General features: G+C 32.8%; 1 protein-coding gene across 1 annotated transcript in view; it reads left to right on the top strand.

The window, feature by feature from the left end:
* Positions 1-12,173, top strand: part of slc44a4 (solute carrier family 44 member 4) — a 29,556-nt gene that overhangs the window by 7,582 nt on the left and 9,801 nt on the right. Inside the window, 8 exon segments of the mRNA XM_016252107.1 lie at positions 5,604-5,652; positions 6,692-6,765; positions 7,635-7,713; positions 7,802-7,901; positions 8,838-8,969; positions 9,081-9,141; positions 9,233-9,488; positions 10,173-10,285. Of these exon segments, the coding sequence (XP_016107593.1) occupies positions 5,604-5,652; positions 6,692-6,765; positions 7,635-7,713; positions 7,802-7,901; positions 8,838-8,969; positions 9,081-9,141; positions 9,233-9,488; positions 10,173-10,285 (864 nt within the window).

Genomic DNA, 12,173 nt, shown 5'->3' with positions numbered 1-12,173 from the left:
GTCGCCATGATCTGTTATGCATTTTATAATATAGGTCTAATAGTGTTTGTTTGTTTGTTTGTTTATGTGATGATTCATTATAATGTCACATTTAAATATTACTATTGTATTGGTACTAATTTATATATATATATATATATATATATATATATATATATATATATAGATAGATAAATAAAGGCGATAAGGTTGACAAGCATGAACAAATATAAACACCAATCAGCGAATACTACCACAGTTGGCTAATCAGCTCAAGACAAAGTAATTGTATGTTCATAATCATGGTTTTTCAAAGATCATTAACCTCATTACAATGAAGCCAAATTGTTCAGGAAATCAGAAATAAATAAATACACAACTTAATTTTGCAAATAAAAGAATGTTAATGTTGTACATGTTATAATGACTAATTTTATTTATTTATTTTTTTTCTGCCAATGCATGGGTCAAAAACACGACAGACAAATAACGTTTAATTAAATCTTACCTGAAGTCACAGTGAGGTTCCAAAAGCCAGACGCCATACACGCTTGTAGAAGCTGCGAAAAATAAGAAAATACCTCTATATTTTCTAATTAATTTCATAGTTCCCCCAAAACAATTTGAATTCTGTCATCACTCACCCTTAAGATGCTCCAAACCATCTAAGACTTTCGTTCATCTTCAAAAGAAAAGCGGAGATATTTTAATAAAAATCTGAGAGATTTATGTCCCTCCGATGAAAGAAGATTCACCAAAGATGTTCACGTTTCAAAAAGTTGAAATCGCAAAAAAAAAACATAGCCAAAGTAATCCATATGAATTGCGTGGCTTCCTCCAAGTGCCCTAAAGAGACACGATCGGCGACCGCTCTATATAATACTGTTTAAATTTACACTTATATTCACATTCAAGAGACATTTGCAAGCACATCATATTTTATATATGAAGCTCATTATCATATGAACCAATCAGAGCCGTTCAATGGCTCTGGAACCAATCAGGTTTAGTCAGTGTGTGGTTTGAATTTAAACACATGTAAACGCAAGTTTTTGTTTGTTGTTTTTTTTTTCATATATGATGTTGAAATCCTTGTGGGAATTTCAGAAATATATATTCACATTCAAGAGACATTTGCAAGCACATCATATTTTATATATGAAGCTCATTATCATATGAACCAATCAGAGCCGTTCAATGGCTCTGGAACCAATCAGGTTTAGTCAGTGTGTTGTTTGAATTTAAACACAAGTAAACGCAAGGTTTTGTTTGTTGTTTTTTTTTCATATATGATGTTGAAATCCTTGTGGGAATTTCAGAAATATATATTAGAATATAAAGGCGTCAAGCTTGAACAAATTTATAAACACCTTATGAACAACAGCCTAATCAACCAAAGTAGCATAACCTTTTAAGTAAAACTGAACAACATATTAAACAACATATTTTAAATATCGCAATGCTTAATAATAGTTGACAAAATGTTGAAATCCTTGTGGGAATTTCAGAAATATATATTAGAAAATAAAGGCGTCAAGCTTGAACAAATTTATAAACACCTTATAAACAACAGCCTGATCAACCAAAGTAGCATAACCTTTTAAGTAAAACTGAACAACATATTAAACAACATATTTTAAATATCGCAATGCTTAATAATAGTTGACAAATGTTTGCGCATTGTAAATGTTAAAAATGTTTTTCAAAATATTCCAAATATAAAAATTATAAATACATAAATATTTAAAATATAACCATGTGTAGGCCTACTGCAATATAAAGTACATTAAAAACCCACTAAAAGTGTAGTCATTTTGTTATGTTCTTACACAAAATAGACATAAAATATACTTTAAGTAAGGGTAACATAAGTATGTTTTCTATAAATACACTAAAAAGTCACTATAAGTATGCTTGTGTTTAGTATATCCCTTAAAAGTGTAACTAAAAATATATTTATTAACATAGTATTTCTACTATACTTTTTAGAAATATACTAATAGTGTGCTTGTGTTTAGCATATTCCTTAAAAGTGTAACTAAAAATATATTTATTAACATAGTATTTCTACTATACTTTTTAGAAATATACTAATAGTGTGCTTGTGTTTAGCATATTCCTTAAAAGTGTAACTAAGCATATATTTATTACCAAAGTATTTCTAGTATACTTTTTATAAATACATTAAAAGTATGCTTCTGTTTAGCATATTCCTTAAAAGTATAACTAAGCATATATTTAATACAAAAGTACTTCTAGTATACTTTTTAGAAAAATATTAAAATGCAATTCAATATATTTTTTCATTGCACTTCAAATAAGCATGTTGGGAATACAAATGTATTATAAACATACTACTTGAATTTCAAGTATATTTTTAATACATTTAATACTACGTCCTTTTCACCTGGGTGGACATGGCGCTGCATTGAGATCCCCATATCGCTAGGAATGAACCATATAAGGCCTTAAAAATGAAGATGTCAAAAGAAAGGTTTCTTAAGAACCAGATTCTAAAATCATATTGAGATATCTTTAACACTTCTTGAGTTACAGGAACACAAACCTTGAAAAAAAGAAAGTTTTTTAGCACTCAGAGAACTATGTTCTATGCTAGGGGTCACCAAACTGGAAGGCTGGTGTGTTGAGGCAAGTTGGAGCTAAACTCTGCAGGACACCGGCCCTCCAGGACCGAGTTTGGTGACCCCTGTTCTATGCATTTGTTTTGATAGAGGGAATTAAGATATAATTCTAGTTTGTACATTATTTGTTCTTCAGACATTCATCTTTAAAATAAAAACATCAACTGCATGCAAAGTGAGCCACATTTGGTTTTCAACCAACAATTTGCACATGGAGCCATGAAACATAAAGGGCCTTGAAAACGAAGGTACCAAAAATCTAAAAGGACATAGAGACATCTTTAATACTTCTTGAGTTACAGGACAAAAAAAGTGTGAAGAGTGCTTTTTGTCATTTTTGAACGGCCACCGTTGGCACATAATGCAACAGAAATTGCTGGTAACACTTTACAATAAGGTTCGTTAGTTAACATTAGTTAACATGAACTAAGAATGAACAATACTTCTATAGCATTTATTAATCTTATTTCTTGTTAATTTCAACATTTACTAATGCATTATTAAAATCAAAAGTTGTGCTTGTTAACATTAGTTAATGCACTGTGAATTAACATGAACTAACTAACATTAACAAAGATGAATAAATACTGCAATAAATGTATTGTTCATTGCATGTTAGTTAATACATTAACTAACATTAACTAATGGAACCTTATTGTAAATTGTTACCAGATTGCTAAACTCAACAGATTTTACTCAGGTGAAAATTGTCATTTTGACCCCCCCTACAAAATAGTGGATTAATATTTTGACTTTCTTTGTCATATATGTGTTGCTTTCACAAGATAAAAATTGTCAAAATCAAAACTTTTAACCAGAAACTTGAGTTGAGTTAAATTTAAGAATTAAATTGAAATGCATTAAAAAAAGCATTTCTAGTAAATGATCATAGGTGTACATGTGGACATGAACACAAACGCTCATGTGCATCATGTTTAGAGTCATGCTCAGTAAATGATCACATTCAGGAACATCCTGAAGATCCGGTCACACGAAGCGCCCGTCCTGATCAGCAGGTTTCATGAGAGGAAGTGTACAAAAACACTCATGATTAGTTTGTGACTGAGTGTGTGTCTGCAGTTTGGCTCCATCTTTGAATTCAAATGATATTCAAATCATCCCCTTTTTTATTCCATCTGTCTCTTTTTTCCTCTCCTGTTTAAAGGGTAGAAAAGCTTCAGTGTTTGTATTTGACGGTTCAATACCCATGTGTGGCATTAAAGTAACATGAAACACTACAGCTGCCAGGCAACAAACCCTCACAGACAACTAACAGGCAGTCACACATGACATCACAAACTCCATCTAAAATACTTGTTAGAAATAATCATTAAAGGGGTCATATGACGTTTCTAAAAAAGACTATTATTTTGTCTATTTGGTGTAATGCAATGTGTGGGAAAAAAACACATTATTTTCCACATACTGTACATTATTGTTTCTCCTCTATACCCCGCCTTTCTGAAACGCCTCGATTTTTACAAAGCTCATCGTTTTGAAAAGCGAGGTGTGCTGTGATTGGCCAGCTATCCAGTGCGTTGTGATTGGCCGAATACCTCAAGCGTGTGACAGAAATGTTAAGCCCCTTACCATCCTTTGATGCCGTGTCTCGGAGCGACGAGACAAAAACATTAAAACCCATTACAAACGAGGCATTTGTTGCATCCAGTGGGGACATAATTACGGATTATAAGACTGTCCTTGCAAAGTTGGAATTGCCCCACTTTATAGAAACAGACAGTGGCATTGTAGGCTACTCTCACAGGAAACAGTCCTCCTCCTACATAAATTGCGCTGCACACATCTGAATATTTGGGTTGAACTGTTCTGGAACAGTGTTGTAAATACAACTTAACCACTGATTTCTAGTCGTGTCCTCTTTTGAAGACCAAACAAAGTAGTCTCGCTTTCACAACGAAACACACAGCGCTTTCACAACATGGCGGCAGCAACAACAATACTACAACGAGAATAAAAGTTATGCCTTCTTTCTTTGCGTGAACATTTGGGAGGCGTTATGCAAATCTTCCCACATAGTGAGGTAGACATGTGGGGGCGTGTTAGAACGAGACGTTTTAGGTAGGCGTGGTTGACTCTTAACTTTTATAAAGAATATCTCTTTGGATTTGAGACTTTAGTCTTTGCAACTTTACAGATCTTCTTTATGCACCAAGAGCTTGTAACACTCCAAAGAGAAAGGAAAAATTGAAATTGCATCATAAAATTAATTTTTAAAATTACTAAATATGTAGTCTGCAAGCAGTATTTTATAATTGTACAAATTGTCACACCGCAGGACCATTTAAAATGAAAGCAAAGAAGCTAAAGATGATTAAAAATGGCGAAAAAGTCAACATAAATAATGACTAGTTGGAGAACATAAAATATACACTGTGCCTTATACAGTCACTTACATTTGAACTTAAACAGTCTATTTTATTCGACTCGTACTTAGTGAGACCTGCTCTTCACTTTTGAAATGATTTAAGTATGACAAATGATTTCTGTACTAAATGTACTGAAATATAGAAACAAATTAATAAAAACTATATTAAAACAAAACAAAATTACAAAAACACAGAACAAAATTCGAAAACTTTAACTAAAACTAAAATGACGATGAAAAATATAACACACAAAAGAACGTCAAACTATTGATAAAAACGATAATATCTCAATGATAGTGAAATAACACTGGTGTTTCTGCACCTGCATTACTGCCATTCAGTGGGAACTAAATGTTTTATGAAGGAAGCCAAATACTTCACTTTCATGAATGGTTTTCTTTTGATTTGTAGTTCCTGCTAAACTGGTTTATCAAAGCAAACAATCAAACCCTAAAAAAATGATGTGGATACAAATATGGCAGGTCAGAGATCCATTATGAGTGTCTGACTGAGAATCTACGATGTGTAACACCACCAATAAACACTCATTATTGACACACACTGACCACCGATCTAAACTCTGCTTGTTTTTCAGGTGAACCAACTCAGTTTGACCCCACATTCACCGGCCCCATTCACAACAGGTGCGTATGTGTCAATCTCATGAATGTATGTCCACAAAATCAAAAGAAAAAAAACTAATTATATTTTGATTTGAAGAAAAGGCCTATTTTTTTTGCATTGTGATGCTAGTTTCATAACAGTATGTTTTATCTCTGAGTTTTGTAATTATTCTATATTTATAATAATTCTCATTAAAATGTTTTACATTTACATTTTTTTCAGTAGCCTGTAAATTAGGTAGTACAACATAATATTATGATGTAAAAACAATTGTATTGAAATTTAATTTAATGTTTAATTGTCATAATGCAAAAACATCTTAAAGGAATAGTTCACCCAAAAATGAAAATTGAAATAGAAAAATAGAATTTTTAGAAATAGAAAAATTATTTTTTCGTCTTCATCAGAACAGATTTGGAGAAATTTAGCATTGCAACACTTATTTAGCAATGGATGTTTTTCAAATGATGTTTTTCTCAGCTGTTTGGACTCATTCAGACGGCACCCATTCACTGCAGAGAATCCATGAGACATTTGAGCAAGTGTTGTAATGCTACATTTCTCCAAATCTATACTGATGAATAAACAAACTTATCAACATCTTCCATGGCCTGACCTTGGTGAAAAATAAATATACTAAAATGTATTTGAAATACATTTATTTCATGCTAAGTGTACTACAAATACATTCTCATATTTATGTACTTACTAAAAATACTCTGCAATAGTACTAAACTGGTATACTTAAAGTCTGCTAAATTGGAACAACTAATTTTGTACTTAATGCACTGCAATTGTGTGGAAGTAGTGCTGAAGTCCAACTAAAGACGTACTGAAGTATATTTGATTGTATTAAATTAATTAAGTAATTAAATATATAACTTTTTTACTAGGGGAGGGTGAGTACATTTTCAGCTAATTTTTTCTTTTTTTTGGGTGAACTATTCCTTTAACGGTTCTAAAAAAAATTGCACAATTTTGTCTTTCTTTTGAATTTGTGGTGAATTATGATCTGGAGTGGTTTTGTGAGGTGTGTGCTTGTGTCTTGTGTGTCTGTAGGAGCTGTACAGACATCATATGCTGCTTTCTGTTCATGCTGGTCATCGCCGGTTACATTGTGGTAGGAATTCTGGGTAAGTTCATTTCTCCATTTCTGTGTCTATCTGTCTGATCATCTGTTATTGTGTCTTCCTGTCTCTGTCTATCTCTCATCGCTGTTCAGCACACAGGCACACACATACTGTGAACTCTGTGTGTATTGGCGCTGTGTTTACTTTGACCTGAAAGCAATATGGAAATTTAACTCGGTCTGCCTCCCATAATGTGCAATATGTAAATACTGGAGAGGGCAAGGGGTTATGGGTAACTCAATGTCATTGTTTCTGCTGAAAGTAGAAAACACACAGACACATTTCATTTCTCAACTCAACTATCAAAACCATAAGAATTCCATTTGGAATGTAGGATTTTAATTAGAATTTTTAAATTAAATTGAAAGCACTGAGTTTACAGTTGCAAACAGAATGCGGAACTGCATTTGAATTTGAATTAATGGAAGTGACCTTTTGTGGACCAAGATGGAAGACTGCTTAATTTCCCAGAATGCATTACCTGTGTTTGTTTTCATAGAATTGCAATTTAACTTCCTGCAGTGGCCAATTCAATTCAAATTCCATGAATTGAAAGGGAGACAAAATTCAGTTCTGAATTTTGCACTAGATAAAATATAAACAAAAGACAGATGCACAAATATTATATTATTATATTATTGAAAGGGAGTCGATTCTTCAGAATAGATCAAATATATTCAAAGACTTATGCACAATTATATTATATTATATTATATTATATTCAACTGTAAAGCAATTCTACATTATTCAGCTCAGATTATGAAACAAATTAATCATGTTCTCTTCTCATTTAATTGTGCAGAATAAATGTTTCTTCTGCTAATTAACATAGTTGATGTGTGTATTTCATGTGAAATGGTTTGTTTCTGTAGCCTGGCTGTATGGAGATCCTCGACATGTGCTGTATCCCAGGAACTCCACGGGAATGTTCTGTGGAATCGGACAGAACAAGTGAGATTCGCCAGTCGTCAGTCGTTTTAGAGAAGTCAGACATCAGTGTGTTTCAGTCTTTTGATGCTCATGTCCGTCTGTCTCTCAGGGACAAACCCAACGTCATGTACTTCGACATCATCAAATGTGCCACAGCGACAAACGTCATGGCTGCAGCTCTGCAGGGTCTCCAGTGTCCCACCACACAGGTACCAGATCTTTATTTTAATTCTTTTAGCATTTTCCCTGAGCTCCACTTATAATATTGATAAGATTTTCATACCAAAAACAGTCATAATTTAGAAACAAATGGCTGTTTTCTAAGTTCTTTTTGACCCTTTGGTTTGAACGTTCCATTTAATAGGGGCATGTCTCCTTTAAGACTTCAATGTAAACACCAAATGCTATGATTGGGTAACATATCTGCATATGAAATAAGAATTAAACATGTGAAATGTGATTAAGATATATTTACACACACACACACACACACAAAACTACTTCAACATATAAAATAAAAATGTATCTGAATGTATATATTTTATATATACATATATACATACATACACACACACACATACACACATACACATACACACACACATACACACACACACACACACAAAACTACTTCAACATATAAAATAAAAATGTATCTGAATGTATATATTTTATATATACATATATACATACATACACACACACACATACACACATACACATACACACACACATACACACACACACACACACAAAACTACTTCAACATATAAAATAAAAATGTATCTGAATGTATATATTTTATATATACATATATACATACATACACACACACACATACACACATACACATACACACACACATACACACACACACAATTTTAGTTTTTCACTTCTCAGTTATATTTAGTAACGTGATGTACTTAAAATAGTAATTTTTCAACATTCATTTTATAGCTCTAAATTCTTATCATATGACAGATATTGACTGTTTTGTGTCTGTTTATTTTTCCTAAGGAATTTTAGGAGAAACATCTGAGACAAAGTTGGTGCTTGAGTGAAGTGAAAACTCTTTTAAGCATCCAGAGCTGTGAAAACCCCCCCAATATTTCATGAATCGTGATGTTTGTGTTTGTTTGTTGTAGGTGTGTGTGAAGTCGTGTCCGTCAGAGTTCTGGATTTTGTCTCCTCTCGCCCACTCACCAAGCGCAAACCCAGCCAATTATTTCAAACAGGAGTACTGCGTCCCATCCTTCCAGCTGCAAGGCACTCGATATGTGAGTGTGTTTGTGTAAATGAGGAAGTATGTCATCTAATAAGGAAAAATGATCAAATGTGGTTGTTTTCTTACACCTTTTGGTGTCTCTGTATTTCTCTCTCTCTCTCAGTCGGCTATGGACATTGTAAATAAAGAGTTGTGTCCTTTTTTCTACATGCCAACAACCTCTGGTGAGTGACAGAAGATGAAGAATAGAGTCACTGAACACCATGTAATTTACTCATCTTTATAATGTCCTCAATCATCTGTCTGTCTGTCTAGTGCTGGGCCGGTGTTTGCCCAGTTTGGGAGGAAATGCGTATAATCCCAGTAACATTCCCACAAACTTCACTCTTCCTGGATTGGATGCAAATCAGACTTTGGCAGCGATCAGGAATGCCACAGGGTAAATACACACACACACACACACACACACACACACACACACTAATAAACTTAAAATATCAATACTTGTTATGCACTAAAAATCCTGATTTACACACTAGTAGTCGACTGAGTCGTGGCAATGGATCGTAGCGTGAGTCCAGCTCTTTTGTATTACATTTTATAAAATTTATTTAAAATATTACATTTAATAATATTTTATATGTTAAATAATATTTTCTATTTTTATAGATTTTTAACACAAGTCAAACATCTAACATCTAACATTCCAGTTTATAAATCATTATAAAGTAGTTCGACTTAAATATTATTTAATAACATTTTGTATTATATATATATATATATATATATATATATAATTAAAAGTATTAATGTGTGTGTGTGTATATATAAAATGTTATAAAATTTATTTGAAATATATATATATATATATATATATCATATTTTAAATGGTAAAATACATATGATTGTTGATAGTAAAATAACAGTAACATTTAATATATATATATATATACTTTTATAAATATAATAATATAATATAAATGTATTTATAAATATATGATATAATATTATTTAAATTTATATAATATATCATTTATTCAGAACTAAACAATTTGTAGTTTCTTATTAAATTTTTTGTTTTTTATTTCATTCTTTGATGAACTATTATCAGACTATCATTACTGTTGCAGTTTAAGCTATATTAAAATATTTGAAATAGTGTGCACATTTTGACAGATTTTATATTCTTGATTATGAAGTTCTGTGATCTTGTCTGTGTCATATTTAATTCGATTTCTCTCTGTGTGTGTGTCAGTGGTCTGGTGATTGCGATGGTGGTTAGCTTTCTCTTCCTGCTGCTGCTGCGTTTCACAGCGCCGGTTCTCATCTGGGTTCTCATCATCGGGGTTCTGGCGGTCGGCGCCTTCGGTAAGTTTACCAGTGTGTTTTTTAAATGCTTCTGTTAACTTGTTACACTCTTTTCTAACCAGGTAGGACATCAAGTGCTAAATCACATATCTGACGTGTTCATCACGTTTTGTCCTAACCAGCCACGAGACACAATCTGTGCATCTGACGTATTTCGTATCAGTAGTGTTTTTTTTATAACACAGATTTGCTGAAATCTCACTGGTACAAAATGTTGCTCCACAAAACCGCTTATTATTAAAGGCAGGGTAGGTGATTTGGTTCAAAAACATTTTTTGTAATGCTTGTTTAAAGTCTCTTCACAGCCCAATAGCAGTCACTAAGTTAAGTGGTCGACATGTATTTATGTGTATTTATATTGTCTGTGGACGGCATAGGACCATAAAATGTTCATCTAATCATGTCCCTTGGTCCGAGGTTATCCTACCTGTAAACATACACCACCGGTCAAAAGTTTGGGATCAGAACGATTTTAAATGTTTTTACAGGAGTTTCTTCTGCTCATCAAAGCTGCATTTATTTGATCAGAAATACAGGAATAAATGTAATATTGTGAAATATTATTATGATGTAAAATAACATTTTTCTATTTTAATATACATTAAAATCTAATTTATTCCTGTGATCAAAGCTGAATTTTCAGCATCATTACTCCAGTCTTCAGAGTCACATGATCCTTCAGAAATCATTCTAATATGCTGATTTATTATCAGTGCTGGGAACTGTTGTGCTGCTTAATATTTTTGTGGAACCTGTGATACTTTTTTTCTGGATTCTTTCATGAATAAAAAGTTAAAAAGAAGAGCATTTATTTAAAATAGAATTAGATTTCTAACAATATACACTAGAGTTAAAAAGTTTGGGGTCAGTAAATTTGTATTCTTTCTGTTTTTTGAAAGAAATTAAAACTTTATTCAGCAAGGATGTGTTAAATTGTTAAGAAGTGATAGCAAAGATTTATATTGTTAGAAAAGATTTATATTTTGATACTTCTTTTTAACTTTTTATTCATCAAAGAATCCTGAAAAAAGTATCACAGTTTCCCCAAAAATATTTGGCAGCACAACTGTTTCCAACATTGATAATTCTAATAATAAATCCGCATATTAGAATGATTTCTGAAGGATCATGTGACTCTGAAGACTGGAGTAATGGCTGATGGAAATTCAGCTTTGCATCACAGAAATAAATTACATTTTAAAGGATATTAAAATGGAAACTATTATTTTATATTGTAATAACATTTTGCAAGATTATAGTTTTTTCTGTATTTTTGATCAAATAAATGCAGCCTTGATGAGCAGAAGAGTCTTCTTTAAAAAACATTACAGTCTTACTGATCCCAAACTTTTGACCGGTAGTGTATATATTTGAATACCTCCGCGTATCCTGATCGTGTAGAAATGATACTCCATCAGCACGTGCCATTACGCTATTGCAGGCCGAGTGAGAATGGAAGGCTAATTATTGTAATATAATGCGTTTTGTACTGTAATGTTTTCTCACCATTGAATGAGACATGAGGTAATCTGACAGCATTGCATTCAACCCTCCACAACGCCGTCTCTCATCATGTTGCTGGTGGCATGAAAAAGTGAAGTGATGTGTGGCGACCCATATTCGGAATTTGTGCTTTGCTTTTAACCCATCCAAGTGCACACACACACACACACACACACACACACACACACACACACACACCCACACACACACACACACACACACACACACACACACACACACACACACACACACACACACACACACACACAGACAGACAGTTGGGGGTTCAGTGCCTTGCTTGAAGGGTCTCACCTCAGTCGTGGTATTGAGGGTGGAAGAGAGCACTGGTTATTCCCTCCCCCCACCGACAATCCCTGCCAGACCT

This window comes from Sinocyclocheilus grahami, unplaced genomic scaffold, assembly GCF_001515645.1.
Source record: "Sinocyclocheilus grahami isolate Dianchi unplaced genomic scaffold, SAMN03320097.WGS_v1.1 scaffold1088.1, whole genome shotgun sequence".
Classification (NCBI taxonomy): Eukaryota; Metazoa; Chordata; class Actinopteri; order Cypriniformes; family Cyprinidae; genus Sinocyclocheilus; species Sinocyclocheilus grahami.
Note: the sequence above shows the minus strand (reverse complement) of the source record. Positions and strands in the feature narration are given on the sequence as shown.